At 40.1% G+C, this 23,867-nt stretch overlaps 1 protein-coding gene across 1 annotated transcript in view; it reads right to left on the bottom strand.

The window, feature by feature from the left end:
- LOC146005463 (uncharacterized) overlaps window positions 1-23,867 on the bottom strand; it is a 121,559-nt gene that overhangs the window by 30,052 nt on the left and 67,640 nt on the right. The window contains exons 5-6 of the mRNA XM_083144706.1: window positions 4,393-4,434; window positions 3,118-3,219 (exon numbers count right to left, since the gene is read on the bottom strand). Of these exons, the coding sequence (XP_083000832.1) occupies window positions 3,118-3,219; window positions 4,393-4,434 (144 nt within the window). The remainder of the gene's footprint in view (window positions 1-3,117; window positions 3,220-4,392; window positions 4,435-23,867) is intronic.

Below are 23,867 nucleotides of genomic sequence, written 5' to 3'. Positions count from 1 at the left end.
ACAATTGGTCGTATTCTTTAAAAATGGGCAGGTTCTCACGAGCATGTGCTCCATTTGCTTATGAACAAAATCCACCATCGTCTAGTTTCTCACCTGCTTATTCCTTGCATATAGATGAACTACCGACATATTCATGGCAGCACATGCCTTGATAAATTCAGAACTGGAGTTAAATTTGGGAAACATGCGATACAGAGAAGAGATTCAATACTTGTGTCAACAGTTCGTCTTTACTGCATTACAATGTGCTGGTAACACGATGGTTTCTTATGAAAAAATATAAATATGCTGACCAAGGCAGTAATTTATTTTATTAAAAACATAAACTAAACGTAACGTTTCAACCTTCTAGCAAGGTCTTCATCAGACTCTGTATCAAGTACAAAGACCTTGCTAGAAGGTTGAAACGTTACGTTTAGTTTATGTTTTTAATAAAATAAATTACTGCCTTGGTCAGCATATTTATATTTTTTCATAATCATGGAAACAAGGCTGGTGTTATGATGCTTTCTTCCACTGATAACAGAAGGGCTCGAGTCCAGTCAAATGTTTAAACTTCTCGGCCTTTGGTGCGAGCGGTACAGGGTTCGATCACTGCAGGGAGTTCCCAAAATTTCGGTGCTGACACAGCATCATGAGGTCAATGGGGAGCAAGTTGGAAATAAGAGGTTTCCTGTCCGGAAAGTCAGAAAACAGAGACGATGGGGTTCGACGCGCTGACCACCCGTGGTCCAATAGAAAAGCTGTTTGGTAGGTATTGGCCCGGAGAGGGCTATTGTGCCATGGGACTTAGTTTAGGATAAATACCCATACATTCTTGGACAAGGTGTGGACAATCAAGGTATTAGAAGTATCACAAACGTGTAATATCTGTCATTTCTATCGCCAAACAGAATTCAAAAACGTTTTTAAACGTCTTTTCATTTCATCATCATTTGTGAATGTTCTCAATGGCATTTACTTCTTTGCTCACAATCTAATTCATATTTCTAACTTCTCCATATTTGTGCAATACCGGGTGTCCAAGAAGTCTTTCCCTGACTACAAACTTTATTGGTACTAGTTAGATATACCGGAAACACATTTTACTCGTTTATTTTGAAATACAATTAATTTCTACTTACCTCATATGCATAGCGCAACATTTTTCAACTAGGAATTACTTCTTTTTCAATGAAAAGAGCGTTATTTTTAACATTATAAGTATTTATTGGGCGTTGCTAATTGACGGCCAAATTTTGACTCACGTTGTCTATCATCAGCTGATATGCTGTGTCGTCAGCTGATATGCAGTGTTTCCAAACTTATGAACCGAAAAATGCCGCACAAACTATTCACAAAACGTTTTTAAGCGAAAATTGATCCACAAACCATTCATGGAAGGTTAGGTTAAGTTAGGTTAGGCAAACAGAAAATTGAATTGGAAAAAAAAGACGCTCACACGTCATCTTGTAAAACTACCGCGTGGTTGTTACACTAACACTTATTAACCGAAAAATGATTGTTTTTAATCCACAAACCATTCACGGAAGGTTAGGTTAGGTTCGGTTAGGTTAGACAAACATAAAAAATTAAATTGGAAAAAAAATCTCGCTCACATGTCATCTTGTAAAACTACCGCGTGGTTGCTACACTGACAGGGGGTTACGTAATCGAACGAACGGAACATTTGATTCACGTAGTCGATGGTAATGGTGGTACGAGCTATCGTGCAACGGAGATACATGAATGTCGAAAAATATCTAATTTGCAGGCCGAATAACTTGCACAATACGAAGAAACACTTTTCCCAGCATCAGAGAGTCCACAAGAAATAAATTACGTAAGTACTTTCTCGTCTTTTCTCCTGTAAATTTCAAGAAATGTGTTTCCGCTATTTCTAATCGTTACACTTTATTCATATCCGCTATATGCAATTTAGAGATGTGAAAGTGGTGCCAAAATGTTGGAAAACTAACCAAGTTTATTTGTTGCAGGTTTCAGTAATGTGGCTGTAGTGTAGCAGTGGCAGTGCCAAGGAATCCGGAATTAATGCTCTTGACATCGGGTGACATCTTTCCATACAATGTTTCTTGGACTTGACAGGATTTTGGAATGAAGATAAATTCCATTTTTTAAATACCAACTTATTGATGGAAGATATTCTAGACGAAAGAATTCTGTACATTTGAAAGTTAATCTGCACTGTTATTGGTGACCGGGTCTCGTGATACCAGAGGCCCAAACCAGAACTCGAAAATGGTGGCGAGGCCGTGAGTCGAACACTGAACGTACCCTACCACCGATGCAACACGAATAATATTAAAAAGACAGACGCAAACGAGGTTTCGCGAGGGTTTGAAGCGTTGAAATGTCTCGGCGAATGTCGTGGTTGCATTCAAAACCAGGACATAAAAGATACTTTTTAGAGGGTGTGAAGCGTCAAAATGTCTCAGCGAGTGCTGTGGTAGTGTACAAAACCAAGACAAAAAAAAAAAACGAGTGTTTGTAGCTCTGAAATGACGTCTCAGAGAGTGCCATGGTTGCATATGTAAACAGGACAAAAAAAATACTTCTTCGAGGGTTCGTAGTGTCGAAATGTCTCAGCGAGAGGAGAAAACACATTGCGAGAGGAGAAAACACATTACGAAAGGTTTGTTCGTCTTGTTCGACTACCCCCTGAACAGATTTCTGCATCCTTCCCGGATCAAGACAACATATTTCGGGAAAGATGTAAGACAAAACCTAACTATGCTGATAAAAAAAGCGCCAGTACTTTATGAGGACGGGGCACACTTGACTTTCCTACGCAGGAAAAAAAAAATACTAGCTTGTTTCATCATCGTTCATGTATCAACATCATTATTCACTCTCAAAGGACACTCGCTCCATCCGAGACATAATTTTCTGCAAACATGCGACCGGGACAACAATGAAAACGTGTTGACACAACAATCAGAATGTGGATTTGCAGGGAAATGCCACAATTTCCTGGGACGTTACTCAAACAAGATGGTGGGTAGCAAACAAGATGGTCGCATCTGTCCAAACATGCAGAAGGTGCATTTCATACACTGCTCGGCCAACAAACCGGTCATCCGGCAACAGCAAACAGCAGATAATGAATCCGACACTTACCTTCATCCTGACAAGTCTTGGATTTTCACCAGCCAGCTTGGCCAGAGCGTGGTAGTCATTTTGGGCAGAGCGGAGCAGCCATTCCCGCGACTTGGGGTCCAGCTAAAGAATGGGGAGCAATTATTACGTTAACTACCACAAACGTATAGTGGGACGCACAAGTATTGCCAGTCAAATTGTTCATCACGGTTTTCAATCATTTTTTTCTTGCATCTTGAGAAACGAGATTTTACTGATGCGGTTTTATTTCGTTTCTTGATACTCACATTGCGTAAAACAGTGAATGAACGTAATTATCGAGAATTTACCTGATAATATTTGTGCGTCCCACTCTACATGTAGGCACATAAAGAAAGTAAATGCAGATAACATTTAAAACAAAAACAGCTCGTTCCCCATAGAGAATTCTCCTATTAGAACATTAAATATTTCACGGAAAATACAATACAGGCCTAATTGAAAACTTACTTTCATAAAAAATTAGTATACTTCTTCAAACAACAACACCCCTGCCCGAATAATTCATTAACATGCAACCCTTATATAACGGAATGCATTTGGTTATTTTACTTAATTATTTTAAATTAATTTGTTTAGAAATTATGATATTATGCTGATATAAAACTTAATATATCACTCTCAAACTCCAAAATATAAGTTTCTTCTATTAAAACACTAATTTGTTAATAATGATTACTATACTTCTTCAAACAAGCCCCTCACCTACAAATATATTAACATATATATAACCTTTACATTACATAAAGCTCGTATAAAACTTAATACATCTCAAAAACTAAAATAAGAATCTTCTATTAAAAAACATTAATTATTTCATTAATAATTATTATACTTCTTTAAACAACACCCCTGCCCGATTAATTTATTAACATATACACCTTGCATAGCTTAATGCTCATAAAAAACTTAATATATCGACTTCAAAGTCTTAAATATTTCTATAATAATAGTTACTATACTTCTTGAAATAACATCCAAACCGATAAATGTATTAACATGTGACCCCTACGTGCCGTAATGCTCATACAAACGTAATCACTCCATCAGTAAATCAAGAGAGAAAAAAATCTCATGTTTGTTATAAGATATCTTCTTAATAATTTTAACATTATGTTATTTATGCTATTAGCCCAGATTATAACGGTTAATGGAAATTGTAAGGAAATAAGCATTTTTCAGAGTAATTAGGTAACAAGTGCACAATCCACATCGTCTTCACATAGAATTAATAGATATCTGCTTGTTAATACTTACATTCATGGAAGAAACTGACGAGCTATCGTCGTCATCCTGGCTCTGCAAAGAAAGAAGAAAATTCATATAAATGAATGTAATGAAGTTGAAGTTTATCTGGGCAAAGAGCAAGGAGAAAAGTGGGAGCACATTGTTCCCCCCGCAGACACCCTCCATACTGGCTTGAATTTGCACCTCACTTGTCGTGGTGATGCCTTTTCACTTGAGCACACAAATACCTTTCATTACTATTGCACCCTCGCCAGAGCAGAAGTAACATCACAACTAATTTGAGTCACGTGAACTTCTGAACTTCAGTGCGCTCTACCCATCCACAATCCACACCCGTCTTCTCACTTGCTCTTCGCAATAATTAGTGATGAAATTTGACTACATAAAAACTGTTGCAAAACATACATAAATACAGAAAGTACATACACTTTAAACTGACTTAATTCAGCGCATTGGCGTGCCCAAGGAAGTTTGGTGGGAGGGGGTCATAACCCCCGATTTGGCCCAGTATTCCCAACAAAGGCAGTTAATATGGCGAAATGAGGGCTTACTACTAAAAAAAATATATACGCCCCTCCCTTTCGAAAATCCTGGGCACGCAGCGGATTTAGGGACTAATTAGTAACAATATTCCTCCAATATAGTAGTATCATTCTCGGTCTACAGCTAACAACAAAAATAACGAAGTTCAGGGAACCAATAAGCAAAGCTGAAGAAAGGACCCTTATGTCATGTCAGTGTCAACCATCGTTACCTAAGTAACTACCAGCCTATAAATATAAATTTCGGTGGACTGGTATAGACCGACCAAATAGTAACTCGAGGCAACATAAATCAGCTCGATCAACTTGCCTCGCCTTGAGAGAAAACACTCAATCTAAACTGATCTATCGATATTTAATAAACCAAAAGAGATGAAATAACCAAAAAATGACTTAAAATGCCTCATTGAACCAAAAATACTAAAAAAATGCCGCAACCAGTTCATCTCAAGCACCTTACATTGTCACAAGAAAACACTAAAGCAAGTACATTTCTGGATTACCCCCACAAACAGCAAAAACAGTTTCGGACTACTGGTAGGACTTACGTCCGTTGTTTTATACCTTCTAATCTATCAGCAGGTGACACCGATATAGCTAGTATATTACTTTCATCGCCTTCGACGGTTACTACCAAAAAAAATATTGCCCTTTGGAATCACGTTTGAGCCAGTAACTATGTTAAAGAACAATAAATCATCCCATGACGACAGGCAAAGATTTAAAAAAATTAATTACTTTGTCACTGGTTTCCAATCGTTCCGCAGTGCAGGCACAGTTTGAAACGCCGAACCGAAATCAGTATTCGTACGCCGAAAATGACGTATGCATAATATTCCATTACCTATTCGAAGATCGGAAAAGTTGTAAGGATTGGAAACGCATTAAAAAACCTTCCGCCTAGGCTACGAAAGCACGTAATGCGAACATCTGTTCCTTGTCAGACACGTCCAGAAGAAGCTGAGAAGCTCATCAATCAAGAAAATACGTGATTATCGAGAAATAAGAGATTCATTGCCGACCAATCACTTATTCGATCAATCTCGTACACGACTGCTCATTCGTCCCCTTCTCCTCTTCACAACACGAGCCGACTTATACGTTCAGTAATAGAATATGTCTCCCTGTGAGCCTCTCGTCCATAAGTACAGGGTGCTTATAAATTATTGGTTCATTTAACCTGGATGCTACTCCAAGACAAGTACAATTCCAGGTATTCGTGGCGAATTTTCCAAAAATTCAAACAAAACATAATGATTTAATTGTAAAACTTAATGCTGATTAATACAAATATTTTAGGCTCCATATTTACGAATAGTTTATATAGGGGATTGAAGGAACATTGCACAGCGGTTCCGATTCCATTTTAAACTGTATGTCCAGTCTCCAATTACCTATTCTTATTCTTTTCTGTTGCACACTGTTAGTACACAAATTGGCTTCTAGGGACTAGTACGAAGATGCAGTAAACGGCTGATTAAAAGTAGCTGCTAATTGTATGGAGATGGCTCGGAAGCTTTAAAAATGCCCATAAAACACATTCCGTGTCAAAGCGTTTACTCTCGTTAGGGAAAGAAAAGACAAGGGACGCTCGCCCACACGCAAATGTAACACATAACGAACCATAAAGGCTCATTAGTAAAAAAAAAAATCCTTGCCTTTCTTTGTTAGTAAACTTCTGTTAAATATCATCCCCATTGTCTGTTCTTTGTTGGTCTGGAAGCTTCCTCTTACGCCTATGTTTAGCCAACCACATCTCCTGGACTGCTTTGCAAACGTGCACAGTGAATCTGACATCATATAGCTTTTCTTCTGGGGCGAGCAAAATTGACAAGCTGTATATATCCTACTTGCACAATGTAACAATTCTCAGCATATTCTCTGTAGCGTAGCTTGCCCCTCTAAGAAGCCATGACTCTTTGAAGTTTAGAGTCCAGGGCAAGACATGAACTTACTTCTCAGTATCTTGTTCTTTCATCTAATTCATCAGTTCGCCATCATCCCTATCGCTTTTAGAGTGGTAGAAGAGCAGGGGCGTATTTAGAGGATGTCCAGAGTATATGGAACCCGCTGAAGGACTTAACAAAGTCCAAAATATATTTAACAAAATACATGTTTACTCTTGTTCAATATGAAATTGGTTATTTCCACAGAACTTACATAAATATGCATAAACATTGTGATTATACAACTTTGCGTTGACAGTGCGTGCGAAAATGTATGCGTACCACTACTAATAGCAGTACGCATAAAAATTGATCAGGGACTTGACTTTACTCAATAAATAATTAATTTAAATTTACCATTAATTTCTTTGATAGGACATCTATTTTTAAACAAATTTTACTGATCCTAACCAGACATAAGGTAGATAAGGAATACATGCTGTTTTATCTATCTAATAACAATAATAATAATAATAATAATAATAATTTTGCGTCGTCGCCTTGTAATCAAGGGCACCCGGGTTCGATTCCCGGTGGAGGCACCTAGTGTGTCGGATCCCACATTAAACTGTAGGTCTAGTCCGGATTAGCCTTACTGTGCATAAAGTGGACTTAAAACACCAAATCAATCCAATCCAAATAATAATAATAATTATTATTATTATTAATTAACCTGTTTTAATAATATGATTATGAACAGTCATATTACTCTTGTTACCCTATTATTATTATTACATGTGAGACACTTGGTTCGGTGTCGTCGCCTTATAATCAAGGGGTCAAGGGTTCGATGCCCGGTGGAGGTTCATAGTGGTTCGGATCCCACTTTAAACTGTAGGTCCAGTCCCAAACAAACAAACAAACTTGGTTCGGACCCCTCCCGAAATATATTTCTAGATACGTGCTTGTAGGAGAGTGACGTAAAAATAACAAAAAAGTCTAATCGTTTGTTTGAGAGTTGGCAACCTATATGAAATTGTAAAGGAAAGGAGTATGTGATAAAATTAGGGCATAAAGAGTTTGAGAGATGTGATAGATTAGAATACTTAGGGGTAGTTATAAACAATACAAGCAGAATAACTGATGAAATTAATACAAGGATTATATCAGGGAACCGACGCTTATCATTACTAAAGAACTTCTTCCCGTCTAAAGAAACAAGTGGAAAAAAATTAAGATTATTTATTACATTCAAAACGACGGGTCAGATCAGAATGGATCATAAACTTTAACCTTTGAGAGTTATTAATAATATTTTGAACGAAGATTTTGAGGAAAACTTTTGGAGTAGTTAGAGAACCAACCACATAGGAACATACTCAGAACTGCCGGAGGCAAGGTGTAGATGCTGTCACAGAAATTGACAGTATGAATAAGATGGTTAGGATATGTATGGAGAATGGAAGAGGAAAGAGTACTGAAAGATTCAGGGTCAACGAAGTTAGTAACAAGGTCCGTTTTATACAGCGTATATTGATACACTTGTAAGTTGAATTGTATCTTATGTAAATATGGCGTATAAAGAAACAAACTGCCGTAAATTGAGGTGAGTGAACGAACAGGGAGTTCATGTTGGGGAAGGGGGAGAAGGAAAGACCACGGAAGAGAGGGGTTGACGATGTTGAAGGTTTATGGAAACTGGGAATGGGAAGATTGAGAAGGGAAAAGGTGAATAGAGAAAATGAAGGCTTGTTGAACTAAAAGTTAAAATAAAGAAAATAGTAATTTTGCCTGTAATATTATAAGGATGTGAAACTTGGCCCCTTACATTGAAAGAGGAACATAAATTGAGAGTATTTGAAAATAAGATTCTTAGGAAAGTATTTGGACCTAAAAGAGATGAGGAGACAGGTGAGTGGAGAAGGTTACATAATTTAGAACTGCATCATTTGTATTCATGTCCAGATATTATTAGAATGATTAAATCAAGAAGACTTAGGTGGGCAGGCCATGTGGCACGAATGGGAGAGGAGAGAAGAGTTTGCAGGATTCTTGTTGGGAAACCTGATGGTAAGAGACCAGTAGGGACACCAAGACGAAGGTGGAGGGAAAATGTTGACATGGACCAAAACGAAATCGGTTGGGATGGAAAAGAGTATATAGATCTTGCTCAGGATAGGGATAAATGGAAGGCCTGTGTTGCTACAGCCATAAACCTTCGGGTTTAGAAGGCTAGAGAGTTAGTTAGTTAGTTGGTTGCGAAGAAGGCGAGGACTGTAGCGCCACGGAGTGGATACAATAATATTCATATGTTAACAGCATACAATGCAGGTGCAAAAGTTCCTTTCAAAATATCTTTCTCGTACGAGGGTCAGTATTTATATTTTGAGCCTTGGCAACACTGATTGAAGTTAGGCGCGATTTGACGTTTGCACGGAATCGTCTGGCATTATTGACCATAACGTACTACAAATGTTTTGTCAGTAGCTTCATTTGTGTTGTTTATGTTGCCTTGGAGATTGCGCGACAACAATAAAATGGAATTAACTCGAACATTTTCGTGCGATGATTTTTTACGATTTTCGACGTGGATTATTAGACAAGAGTGCATCGATCAACTTACTTCCACATTTGGCGATGAAGCCCCATCCTTTGCCACTGCGAAACGCTGGTATAACGAATTTAATCGTGGCCGCCATTCGCTCACCGACGAGATTCGCGAAGGGCGTCCAAAATCAGTTGTTGTTCAAGAAAACATTGATGCTGTGCAAAACCTAATACTGCAAGATCGTCATGTGACATACTGTGAGATTGAGGCAACCATAGGCATTAGTTCCACCAGCATATATAAAGTATTACATGATCATTTAGCTGTGAGAAAGGTATGATCTCGTTGGATCCCACACAATTTGAAAAAAACAACTCAAAAAGACGCTCGCGTCAATTGGTGCAAACAAATGCTCAATAAATACAATCGTGGTGCTTCAAAAGACGTATATAAGATTGTAACAGGTGACGAATCATGGATATATGCATATGAGCCGGAACGTAAACAGCAGTCGACTGTATGGGTGTTTCAAGATGAACCCAATCCAACAAAAGTTGTTCGCGCTCGAAGCACATAGAAACAAATGGTCGCCTGTTTTTTCGGGAAAACTGGTCATGTGGCAACTGTGCCTTTAGAGGGACGTAGAACGGTCAACTCTGAATGGTACACAACAATTTGTTTGCCAGAGGTCTTCGGTCAAATACGGAAAACAAACAAACGCCGTCGGATCATTCTTCATCAAGACAATGCCAGCTGTCACACATCTCCTCTAACAACCGACTTTATGAACAGTCAAAAAATCGAATTGATGGGTCATCCGTCGTACAGTCCTGATTTGGCACCCAATGACTACTTCTTGTTCCCGAATGTCAAGAATAAATTGCGTGGACAACGATTTTCGTCGGCGGAAGACGCCGTTGATGCGTTCAAAAACCATATTATGGAGGTATCTCAAGAAGATTGGAAAAACTGCTTTCACAAATGGTTCGAACGAATGCAAAAGTGTATTGACCATAAAGGAGAATACTTCGAAAAACAATAAAGCAGTTTTCAATGCCAAATTCCTGTTTTTTCATTGTTAGGCTCAAAATATAAATAGTGACCCTCGTACCAGTAACCTCACTTAGATTACCAACTAAACTGTAAAACTCATTGAGCGCGATAGCTTGCAATACTTGTATAGCTATTTCTCTATCCACTTAAAATAAAAATTGTTAACTGAAAGCGAATATTGGTGGGGAAGGTGCTCTGCCACCTTGAGGTGTTTTGAGGAGGGGAGGGGAGAATATACCTGTGTTTCCTTAAAATCGGCGTCTATGCCGACAATTATGTATTAGTTGTGTTTGAAAATTCCACATCAGTATTGGCGCATGACTTTTCCACATATATTCCTCAACCGTTCTTTAATATTCAACAGTACATGATATGACTATGAATTACGTTTAGTCAACAATGGTGGCATAAACGAACTAAAATAAAAGCTTTTTCCAGAATATCTACGTAGGAAAAAAGAAAAACATGTTTTGTTTCTCTGATCTCGGCAGCAAAAAATATAATTAACCTGACTTTCTTTCTTCTTTAATATGTTTTCAGAAATAATTTTCCTATTTCTCTCATTAATTTATTTCCTCTGACGTTTCCCCATTTCTAACATTTCCACGTCTGTACGAATCCCAGGCGTCGCAAAGAAAAAGTCGAAACGATCCCATCCTGAAATGGGCAACTAGCATATTACTATTTTTAACAGATAATTAGTACTGAGGCAGAATAACCAAAGGAAAAATATGGAAAAATAGGTTGAAAAAGGTTTCCAAAACTGCGATTTTTATGAGTTCACACAGTGTAAATTTCATACGAACTATCCCCTCCCCCTTGACTTTCAAAGCTTTTTCTTGAATTACGTTATGTTAAACGTTAAAACTAAATATAATAACTATTTATTTCAATGTATTAACGGTACGAAATGTGAAACATAATAATACTTGTGTTCCATATTCGCTCAGCTGGTGGAACAAGGGATACAATAATAATAAGAAGAAAATGTTAATGCAAAAAATGTTCATTATTACTAGTTTATAACTGTTATTTGATTAATTTACTATTAATTCTACATCACAAATGTAAGGGCCACCAGCTCCCGTGCACGCCTCCTCGAAGAACAGTGGCAGATAGAAATAGCACTCAAGGTCATCCGTCAGTAGAACTAGTATTTAGTAGCTCTACCCAATTAACGGGCTGTACAGTCGTGAAAGAAATACTTCCCCCCACAAGACTTTTGGTATTAAGGCTATGTGGGGGAAGTACTTTTTTCCATGACTATACATGAAAAGGAAATTGCTGCTACGAATCACTGAGATTTTTACTGTACAAGATCCCGATCCTGGAGCAATGCCGCCCGACAAATCGCACTACAAGTGCCAACGCGTAGGAAAGCCGATACGGGGATCACGGGAACATCTTGTCACCAAACGGACCGGGTGACGGTCCTGGCAGAGCGTCAAGGCGCATCAACGTCGAAGGCCCTCGAAGGGGATAAATGGTCCAGCAGGGGAAGCAGAAGAGCGAAGGTGAGGGAGGTTGGTCCCCGGCCAAACACTTGTCCGGCAAGACACCGTTCGTGTTTTCCAAGCAGAGGCCCTTGTTATGTGGTCCTTACGAGCTTCCCGCCTTGCTTTACGGCAATGCACACAATAGGGATCGTTATGTCGCAAATGTAGGGTTATTAACTATTTTGAATCGTCATAGTCGTTCTGGGCAAAATAAAAAACTGACACATCTGTACAAATGTTCTATGACTAATTGCTTGCATCACTCCATTCGGCATCGGGCATTGGTGCATGTGATCAATGCTTTCCTAGCAACAGAATTCAACCGGTTTTTATATTTAAATTTTGAATATTTATTTATTTATTTATTCAAAGTTTCAGATACAGCACTTTTAAGGCCATTTTACACTGAAAACTCTAACAAATAACAAGAACAAGTCAAGATGGTTTAAGGTAAAAACAAGAAAAGTTAAATATAAACATAAGGCATAAACAAGGAAACAAACAAAGATTTACATATTCATTTTTAGGGAAGATCGGTAAATGCTTTCAGGGGCAAAAATGTCTATGTCTGTGGGTAGTTTATTGTAGAACTGGGGCAGCCTGTGGAATAGAGCGCGCTGTATAAGGGAAAGCCTAGCGGTAGAGTTGTGGAACAATTCAGTGTGTCGGGTGGATCGGGATGGAACTTAATTTCCCATTGATGATTTTATAGAAAAATTTCATATCGGCCATATCGCGTCGGGTCTGCAGTAACTGAATGTTCAAAATAGTCAGGATGTCAGGTTTCTGAAGATGCCGCAAAGAAGGAATTCTATGACGAACAATGGCGGTAAAGAAGCTGAGGACGGAATCCATGCTAGAAAGATTTGTATTGGAAGCCATGGCCCAGACTGGAGAACAGTATTCGAGAATCGGAGAAATGAATGACTTGAAAAACAGGCTAAGAGAAGTTGGAGTATCAATTTCAGTGAATCTGTAGAGGAGGCCTAAGAGGCGCATTGCACTTTTAGTTGTAGTTGCGATGTGTTCCTTAAAGTTCTACACATAAAGAAAAAAAAGTTGCCTGCACCACCGTAAATACATTTTTAAAAACGGAATCAGTAAATTACGCAATAGTCGTTAATACTTTACGATAGTTGGATGACAGGGGAAACTGTCTTCGACAACTTTTTACACTGTGGTTATTAAAAGTTGTAGTCAAATTTCAAAACTGTTAAATGCTACTTTCATGTAATAGGTTGTTGGTATCCAGTTTCTATTTAAAGTGAACAAGTCTGAACTTATCAACATGCCAAAGTATTTTCAATTCAATTTCAATTGTATTCATAAAATAATAATAATATATTGGTGAAATATAAGTTTCTATGACTGAAAGTCAAGATGTAAAAATCTTATTCTGCCCCCTGATAAAAAAATCTTGCGGGAGCCTTTGCCAGTTACTCTTCAACAAATCGCAATAAACAGAAAATGTTGTGATCATATGGTAGAATATCGTGTGAAGAGGCTGAAAACGTCTCAGCTCTAAACAAATACATCTCAGGAAGGTGATACTCGATTGATATGCCACGAGGACTCCCCCAAGGGACACCGTTCTCCAGAATACCAGTTGCTACTCTCAGTCAGCATCTCGTCTCCTTTTCTCCCTCTGCGTTTCGTCTGTCTTTTCGGCGCGCAACAGCTGGTGCAGAGGAAGGGAACTTCTCCCAAGCAGTCAGTTGCCGGCTTGTCCCAACAAGTTGAAGACTTTTGGTGTTTTGGACTTACTTCCAGGGGGAGGGGGAGGGTGGGGAGATGTAAGCAGTATTGACTGAAGGAGAGAAGAGGAACTTTGGTAATACGAAACTTGACATCGGAAGAAACACTTTCAGAAAGATTTTCGCATGGGCAAGAAGCGACAGCAGCTGACGCCACCGAGGAGCTTGGGACCATCTTCTGATTCGTTCATTCTGCCTGTCTGAAGAGGCGAGGGTGCGGGAGGCAATGGCGGATCAAGGAGTTACAGTCGGGAGGAGCGAATTTCAGTAGGGTGCCTCACCTCACTATGCGTTGTTTTATATAAACAAAATTATCGTACTGGGACATTCCATTGTCACGGATGGGACACGCGGATTACATTTTTTATGTTCAAGTGACAATTCGACTAACAGTTAAGCAACTTTTTTCTTACAGTTTCTGTGGAATGAAATATGAAACTTAACGCTGTAAATTAAACATAACTGCCCTCAAAACGCTTCCCCAGATTTGCAACTATAAGTGAACAATTTTGTGGAACAGACGAAACACTGACTCTTCACTTAATAAGATTTTTATTTTAATTTATGTGAATTGGCACATGATGAAAAATAAGTTATTTAAGACAAAGAGAGAAGGTAATTGAGGGAGAAATGTAACAGTTAAAGGAGAAATTGATTGTTATTTGTTGTCACGGGTGGGACACAATGCAAAACACAAGTAAATCAAAAAGTTAAAAATAAGCGAACAATACGTAAAATACCTTTAACTTCATGTGATACTTGAATTTTTATGCAAATGACAATTTTAGATTGTCCACTCACAAGATAGGATCAAGTTACATCACTGCATTTAATTTTAAAAATTGAGGGTCAGGATCATTTTCACATGGAATGCCCCTTCTGTAAGAAGGACCCAAGCGGACGTCCTACAGATTACTACTGTTTTGCGAAAATAGGGGTCCAGGACTGGAATATGTCGTTATCATAGTTCCTCCTACTGCCACTGAAAGATCAGATATGAGGAATAAATTTAATAAACAAAGAAAAAAAACTATTCTCTCAAGGGGCCTTGGGTTCGATCCCCTTTTGGAGCACATTGAACAGTTGTTCGGATCCAAATTTAAACTGTAGGTCCAGTTCCCATTAGCCTATCAGAGTATAAAGTGGACTTCAATGAAAATTTTAAAAAATATTCTCGAATCTATTAAACTTGGTGATAAACACAGAACACTTGAGTATATACAAAAACGTGGTAGTTGGGAGTGGCGATCGTCCCCATCGTTTTCCCCGTGGATCCGTGCCTGGTGGGAGGAGATGCTATGACGTCGCTTGGAAGCGACATGTTCGATTCCATTCTCTACTCATGAACACCCGTGATATCGAAACTGGTTTTCGAGAAAGTTTTTCAAAAAGATGAAATTTCATAAATCCTTTTTCGATTTTCAGTTTTCAAAACCATACTTCGGTATCCGGTTTAAAATCATTTTTTTACTAAAGATTATGTCGAAATGTGCTCGAATACTGAGCAGGACCACGTATCCTTCTTAGGTGGTAGTTGTAAGCAGTTCTTTCGAATGTGAAGCTAGATAAATGCTATTAAAATGGCATGAACAAATGTCTTAGGCTGCCGTATATTTCATATGAAGAAATAGAACACTCATGTTTATCACCCCCATCCCTCTACGTGAAAATGAATTTGAATCATGAATTGATGAAACAGATAACATGAGAACAGAAACAATTTTAACTTAAGGCAAGCAACCTACCCATACTAACTGAGCGTTGCAAGTGTTAAATGGGCGACGCGGAAAATTCTTGAAACACTAAGGGCAATGTGAAACAAAGGATTGATTGATTGATTTGGTGTTAAGTCCACTTTATGCACAGTAAGACTAATCGGAACTGGACCTACAGTTTAAAGTGGGATCCGATCCACTATGCGCCTCCACCGGGTATTGAACCTGGGACCCCTTGATTACAAGGCGACAACGCTAGTGAAACAAAGGAGTTTGGAAACCCTTGGTCTAATGTTGTTTGATGAAATATTTAGTCATTCACGATCAAAGGTGTTTTTTTACCAACACCCAAGGTTGATATAGACCGGAAACTTACAATCTCTGTCAAAATCCATTTTATGGAGAGATAAGCTAATCGGGATTGGACCTACGGTTTACGGTGGGATCCGAACCACAATGCGCCACCACTGGGTATCGATTACAAGGCGACGGCGTTACCACTGAGCCACCGGGGAGGTCCCTCTGCCATTTGTGGTGGTGGTGAGCAATATGCTCTGGCCAGCTTTACCCTCCAAGGGTGGCCCAGGTACCCGTTTATTAGAGGCTGAGTGAACCCCAGAGCCGCTCCATGGAGGAACACTGCTGAAAAAAAAACTCTCACCTAAAACCATACAGCCCAAGAATCAAACCCGCGTGCAGAGTTCGAAAATACTCACATTTTTTCGCGACACACTTGCTGTCTAGTGTATTGATAGCAAATATTTAGTGAATCACTTCTTTCATTCTTAAGCCGCGGTAGCTCAGTCGTTACGTCTGACTACCATGCGAGACACCAGGGTTCGATCCCGGCGGGGGAAAACCGGGATTTTTTCCACCTGTTCAAGCGGATCCGGCGCACACCCAGCGTCGTATAAAGTGGGTACCTGGAGGAAACTCTGGGGGGTAAAGGCGGCCAGGGGCGTGGTGCTGATCACATCACCCCCACCTTCGGCTGTAATCAAGAAAGTGTGGGACCCTAACTCTACACCCCCTCTACGCCTTCACGGCGTGGTGCATAGCACAGGTGAGCACTTTGCCTTTTCTCTTTTTACCTTCTTATTTTATTTTTTGTTATTTACCATCTCATTTCTGCCACTTTTGGCTAATCGCAGCGATGAGGATCAGTGGATGAAATTTATGAAGGGACACTCCCGAAGATTACACATGCCCAGGCCGGGATTCGAACCCAGGATACCCATACTTAAGTGTTGAAAAAATGCAACACTATGTCTATAAATGGAGCAAATTTCTTTCTGGATCACCGTGTAGTGCCTGCTAGTGCATAATTTGCCATTCATACGAATTCGTGAATGTCCTTTCGGCATTCGACAATTTAACAATGGGTCGGTAAGCACTTTAACCGGCCATACAGATATCGCTTGTGCATTAAAATCCCAGTGCCTCCTGGAAATGTTACATTTGCGAAAATTCACCGCCGACAGAGGCCGTACAGCCTCACAGTTCGAGGACAGAGCGAGGAGAGGGGGTGCAGTAACAACTTCTCTCCCCCACCCATCGACCCACGCTGAAACTGTTCCGACAGAGGGGAGGGGGCAGGAGAGGGGTTAGCGAGGGACCTACATGCTTTACCTTTCATACATTTCTGCGTTAACAAGTTTGTGCAATTAGGCCGTCCACCGTTGAGACTGGGGAAGGGGGAGGGGGGAAGGGGGGCATAAAAAAGCGATGGAAACAACACTCGCTATCAGCTCTCTCTCTCTCTCTCTCTCTCTATCGCACACACTCACAACAAACGTGTGCGCTCCCACCTGGATAGGAAAATCATTAAATCTGCTGTATTCCAGCTCCGAAATTTCTAGTACGTTGCGTACTATCCATGGCATCGACAGTCAAGGAGAAACTTGTAAATGGAAACGAGGTGAGATCGGATCCGAACATTTCCACATATTCGACAACTGAAAATGATTGTCAGGTTGGGGCGAGAGCAAACTCAAACTCTCTATGTTACATTTTTACCTTTGCAAATAACTCTTATATTTGAAAAGATATATTCTATTTTGCTTCGTTTCTCCTGAGATTTCGGCCAGTGTATGGGACGAGTTGCCACCCACGCACCTTTGTAAGGAAATTTAGAAGCTACGAGTGAGTAGCGAAACTCGGTCAAGGAAACCTACAACGACGACTGGGGGGTTCGTCGCGTGACCACATCACCCCGTAACCTGTTGGATTATCTCCCACCTGCAGGGCAGGCAGTCGGTAGTTAGGTATTGGCCCTCATGGGCTGTTACTCCACGGGTTTATTATTATTATTATTTCTATTTTTAGAATCTTTCTGTACGTGTATGTCTAAAGGAGCATTCAAACCGAAGCGACACCTATGACAGCTGAAGAAGTAGTAAAATCTCAAAAACAATATTCTATAAGATACATCGGGACTTTTTCAACCTGTTCAAGCCGCTCCGGCGCACACCCACGTATAAAGTGGGTACCTAGAGGAAACTCTGGGGGTAAAGACGGCCAGGGGGGTGGTGCTGATCACATCACCCCCAGCTCGGCCGAGATCAAGGAAATGTGGGGCCCTAACCCCACGCCCCTATACGCCTTCATGGCGTGGTGCAAAAGCACAGGGGAGTACTTTTACATCTCATTGCGCACGCTGGACCAACAGACTGAGACGATACACTGCACGCCATTAGACCCGTTAAGTTCGATGCACACTTTTTGGAATTTCAGACCGATGCGTCAAGCGACACCCAACTCCAATCGAACAAAGGCTTGTGCGGCCTGTGATGCCGCTACAGTGGAAAACGTTGTTGTTGTTGTTTGGCTTGTTCGCAAGCATGTATCGCTTCGGTCTGAAATTCTCAATGACTGAGTGGTTCCGAACCCACTTTAAATCGTAGGTCCAGTCCCGATTAGCCTATCTATCTGTCCTATAACGCTTCCTCGCTTATATAATACTCCCTCTGTCCCATAATTATAGTCCGGTATGCCAAAATGGTAACTTTTTAGTTATGTTATTTTGGATACTTGATTGGCCAATTTGTACTGATCCTTGAGTAATAAAGTTGTATGACTCATTCTCGTGTTTCATTTTCTTCTTCTGTATACACCAATGTCACAGTTTGAATATCGGACAAGTAATATGGGACAACAAACAAAAGTGTACCGGACAATAATTATGGGACAGAGGGAGTAAGCTTAATAACCTGCTTGTAAATTTTGACATATTCTTGCCAGAACACAGTTTCCGACAATTGTTAATGATGTTGTTACTTAAATTTTTCCGTGCCACCTTGTATTATTTTGTTTTGTTGTTGTTGTTGTTCTTGTTTTCCTGCTGTTACTGTTGCAGTGGCGGCTGGCCAAGTGCAACAAGTGCAGACGTTTTCACCTAATTTTCAAATTAATATTGACATTTTTCATTTGCTTGTTAAATTAAACTATTTCCCAGCAGAACGCACACGATAATACTCAAATAATACGCCGCTCGGCGCTACGCACGTGAAGAGTTCGTCGCAACCCAAGAGCAAACACCGCCAGGTTGCGGAAAACTTAGCCGGTTGTCATGGCAACGGTGACGTCACCTAGCGTTGGCCTTGAACGGGTGTCGCCTTCTAGGTGCAGCAGTTCTCTCGTCGGAGAAAACATTGCATCCAGTAGTTGTGGCAAAATCTTTGCGATCTCGCGAGATCTTGTTCCGCGTGTGTGTTTCGCTTTTCCTATCGTGTGTTGTGTTCATGTGTTGAGCTGTGGTTTCTACAATGAACCCAGTAAATGACTTAGTGTGTAATTTGTTGCAGACACCATTTTCCAGATGGACGGATGAAGACAAAAAAGACGTTTTAAATTTGGGGGGGGGGGGCACTGGCACTTACTATTTGTCTTTCATTGCCTATAAATATACTTCTTCATCTGTTATTTTAGGCACGAGCCGCTACTGTACTGTTGCAGTATAAAATGATCATTCAGTATTATATCTAAAAATTTAGGCAAATAAAGTAATAAAATTGACTTAAAGCAAAACTCAAACTCGACTGAGTGTTGCGCCACATAGTTTATTTTTATTTTGAAACTAAAACTAAAAATTTTTATTTTGAAAACGATTATTACTAAATTTGGTAATTTTCACTAAGGATGGTACTGTGACAAGCTGTGGCGTACCCGAGAGAGGGTTGGTGGGGTCATAAACCTCCCTTTTGGTCCAGTATTCCAAAAAAAAAAAAAAAAAAAAGTGTACGTAATCTCCCTACACTTTCAAAAATCGTGGGCACGTCACTGGTGACGAGACCTATGGAAAAATGGAGACGAGACGGGGTTCTATTGTCCGATACTCTCGGCCTCGCTCGAGACTATGTTCTTGTTGATTTGCTTTATTTCACTTCGCCTTTCGTGCCACTTTTGGCTAATTTGCGAAGATGGGAATGTGTGATGATATGATGAAATTGATGAATTGACACTCGCAAACATCCATGCCCAGGCCGGGATTTGAACCCGGGACCCTTACGTGAGACTTTGGTATGGTATTTGAAAAAAAAAAAAACTTGTTTTAAAATTACAGTAAAACCTCGTTAATCCGGACACCGATTAGCCGGACTTAGTTTAATCCGGACAGGCCAAAAAAAAAAAAAACAGAATGCAAGGTTTCAATGTGGCTAGAAGTCAACACGAGAACTTCCCAAAGAAAAGGGTCAACCACAGAATTTGTACTGTATAGTGTATTTAGGCCTATGCCCTTTAAATACACCATAATAAACGTGTTTTTTTGCTATAAACAGAGTTCTAATGCTCTTCCTACTGTTCTTTTAGGTTATTTCAGTTAATCCGGACTTTCGTTAAACCGGTCAACTTATCCCCCCCATTAGTCCGGATTAACGAAGTTTTACTCTATTACCAAAAATCCACTGCACACATGGAGGGAACATAAGAATGAGTCATGTACGGCTACAACCTATATTCCTTTTCCGGAATGTCTTAAGTAAGAGAACGCGAACTCGTCCTGGACGCACGTTGCGGGTGGGTCTCTTATAATGAACCCGCGGAGGGGAGGGGTACGCGCGGGAGGGGGCGACTCGACTAGCCAATCGCACCCTTCTCCACCTAGTCTGGCCCCGCCCACAAGCTTTCGCCTCTGCACGTCGCTACTCCAGACATTCCGGAAAAGTTGTATACCTTCACACGATTCTACAATACCAAAGTATGTAAAATTTATGTTTTGCAAGTAGCGACAAACATAACAACATGCTCGAGCATGGGAATTAAGTGATTACAACAGTACCCGACCCGCCTTGCAAAAGCATGTTTCTTGTCCACTGCCAAACAACGCTGGAGTACATTTTAATATTCCGGCTCCAGGGCTGCAGAGAAAGAAAAAAAAGAAGGAATTTGAAACATGTGTAAAAGACCCGTCGAGCCAACATGTCGGCGTTCGAAGAGAAGCGTGACGACCTCCTTCCCTTGCCTTCATGTTCTTGTCAATCAAGAAAGAATGGGTAATTCGTCCCCCCTTCCCCCCAACATCGCCCCGTACTACAATTTCAATTTGCTCTCCCGGTCGCCGGTTGCGGGGGCCGACAAACAACATTCAAAATAAATGAAGGGCGAAAAGGTTAGGTGGGGGGCGTGTGGTTCGGTGGCAGTAATGGTAGTGGCCTTTATGGCCCTGATGGCGAGAGAGAGAGAGAGAGAGAGGTTCGAATGTTGAATCTGTCTCTTTATGGCCTGCGGATGGCGTGAACAATTCCAGAGCATTACTGTGCTGGAGTGAGGGTTCGATTCCGAAATGCCTCGTCAATTTCCGTAGAAAAATCCTCCAAAATTTTCTGCTCCGGTGATGACGTCTCCAGCAGACAATCGGGCAAGATGGAGTCCAAACGAACTCGTCACGTGGTTTTCCCTATGCGATAGCATTGAAAAATCCATCGCAAGGGGCAACTTTCAAAATTTTGACAGCAGTTTATTGTTTACAGTATTACGAAGTCAATACAATAGTGGCAAATGTGAACCTGTATTGCGAGGTTGCATACATATTCAGGAAAAAATATGTTTACCGAGGGCGCATAGTGTTGAAACGAGGTGTCGAACAGGAAAAAACATTATTCAGTAAATGTTTTGTCTTAATGACCTCTATACAGTGGCGTGCCAAATGGAAGGGGGTTTGGTGGGGGACATAACCCCCACCTTTGACCCAGTATTCCTTAAAAAAACGTCAAATGCAGGAAAACATGGCAAAAGGAGGGCTGCCTGCTAAGAAAAAGCATACGTAACCCCTCCCTTTCGAAAATCCTGAGCACGCCACTGCCTCTATGCACTGAAAACTTGGGCAATGACACGTTGCGTACACTGTCTATACTAGATGCATTCCGAGACGCAAGGCAAGGCCTAGACCTGGCATTCGAAACCGAGAACAAGACAGGGATTTACAATTCGATTGATTTGGTTCATTCCGCTTCGCTTTTCTGCCACTATTGGCTAATCGCGACGATGAGGATAAGCGATGATATGATGAAGGGACACGCACACGAAGAACACCCATGCCCAGGGCGAGACTGCTGGAGCCCCTGGCGTCGTAGCGCGCTGTGCTCACCACTCCGCCACTGAGGTAAGCGATTTACAATTTGAGACAAGAACGAAACACTGTCAAGTCTCGTTTCGTTACCATCTCTAAACATGAAAAGGGAAGTAAGGTAAATGGAAATGAGGAAAAACAAACAATATAGTGAAACAGAAAAGTGAAAAAGTTAAGTGGATTAAAGCAAAAAAAGGGGGGTGATAGGAAATGGAAATTATAATGGTTGAACAAAACGAAGAATTGTCACGAATCGAAGATTTATGGAAACTCTGAGAATAAGTATCAATGAAAAAATACAAATAAATTAACGGTATAATAACATCAGCCGTAACATGTAATGTTCCAGTTTTCAAGGCACGTCCCAAACTCAGAATATTCATTGGCAGAGAATGAAAACATCAGCTCTTTCAAACTCTAAGGTATAGAGAGAGAGTGCAACTATGAGTTTAAAGAAACTTTAACCCTACACTGCAAAGTGGGTCTCAGAAAGGACTTACCATATTTTGTAACTTTACAATCCTTAGAACTGCATATTTGAATTCCAATTAATGGGATTTCATATCAACATAAAACTTGTAATTAATTGTGTCCTTTACAAAATTCTCACTAGAGGTCACTACTGTTTGATAATAAACAAATAATAGCTCTGTTTCTAGGTAACAACTATATTCTCATGACAGCAGAAATTCTAATAAAAAAATATTATGTAATTGTAAAATGAATGTTGAAAAAAAATATTGCAGGTTTCTTTAACATTTTAACTATTACAAACTGATTTTTCACAATATTACAATAGTTTTACTGAAATATTACACTGAGTAGTGTAACTGGTTTCGGCCTATTGAGCTCAATAAATAAATTAAATAAATAAATTGGATTGATTGATTGGATTGGTTTGGTGTTTTAAGTCCACTTTATGCACATTAAGGCTAATTGGGACTGGACCTACAGTTTAAAGTGGGATCCGAACCACTATGTGCCTCCACCAGGTATCGAACCCGGGACCCCTTGATTACAAGGCGACGACGCTACCACTGCGCCATTTGGGAGGCCCAAAATTGAATTGAAAGGAACTTGAAAGCGCCTTGCACACGATCAAATAAATCACGAACAAGTCCTTGAATTGAACGTTTAAAAGGAAATGACGTCAGATACAACGCCATTTTTCTCATTCGATCCAAGGTTCGGTCTAGGAATTTCTATTTAGGAATGGTTCTAATTAACACGATCCAAGCCTGACTGTCGACCAATCAGAGCACATGCTATTGAAATCGATTATCGGAAAGCGACCACTAGCAGGTCACGAATGCAGATATAATGGCGGCCGCCTGAGATGTAAACAATGTATCACTTCACGTTTTTAAAAGACGATAACTATTCAACCGAGAGGAATAACGTTTCGTATCAAATGGTTTTAGGTACAAAACAATGGCGATGCTTAAATACATACTTTACAGCGTTTACTGTACACGTATGGAAAAACATTTTAGTTGTTTTAATTGTGAAAACCGTGCACTCACCATAGATGGTGTAACTCGATGTGACTTTCGTGCTGTGTGTATTCTACATTGCAGTCGCACAAACCGAAATGTTCCATGAAATGTTTTCGTCGAGTTTCTAATATGTAGGGACATTGAATTTTCGCGATGCGCGAAATCGCGAAATGTGAAAAAAAGATTCAATTTTGAACATTCTACACGTAACTACACCCCCAATGATGAAATATGCATGAGTTTTATTCTCGAAGTAATGCGAAATGTGTGCTTTTCCACGAAATGAATGCTTTTTCGTGAAATAACTGTGAAATATCATCAAATTAAGTAGAAAACACGCAAAAACCGGCAATCGAGGTTGTGCGCGCAAACTGTCGATTTGTAACGAAACGTTTGCCTAAAGTTTCCTACCACTAGCAGATGAAG

This window comes from Lepisma saccharinum, chromosome 23, assembly GCF_977018435.1.
Source record: "Lepisma saccharinum chromosome 23, izLepSacc3.1, whole genome shotgun sequence".
Lineage (NCBI taxonomy): Eukaryota > Metazoa > Arthropoda > Insecta > Zygentoma > Lepismatidae > Lepisma > Lepisma saccharinum.
This window is presented reverse-complemented; position numbering and strand designations above follow the sequence as displayed.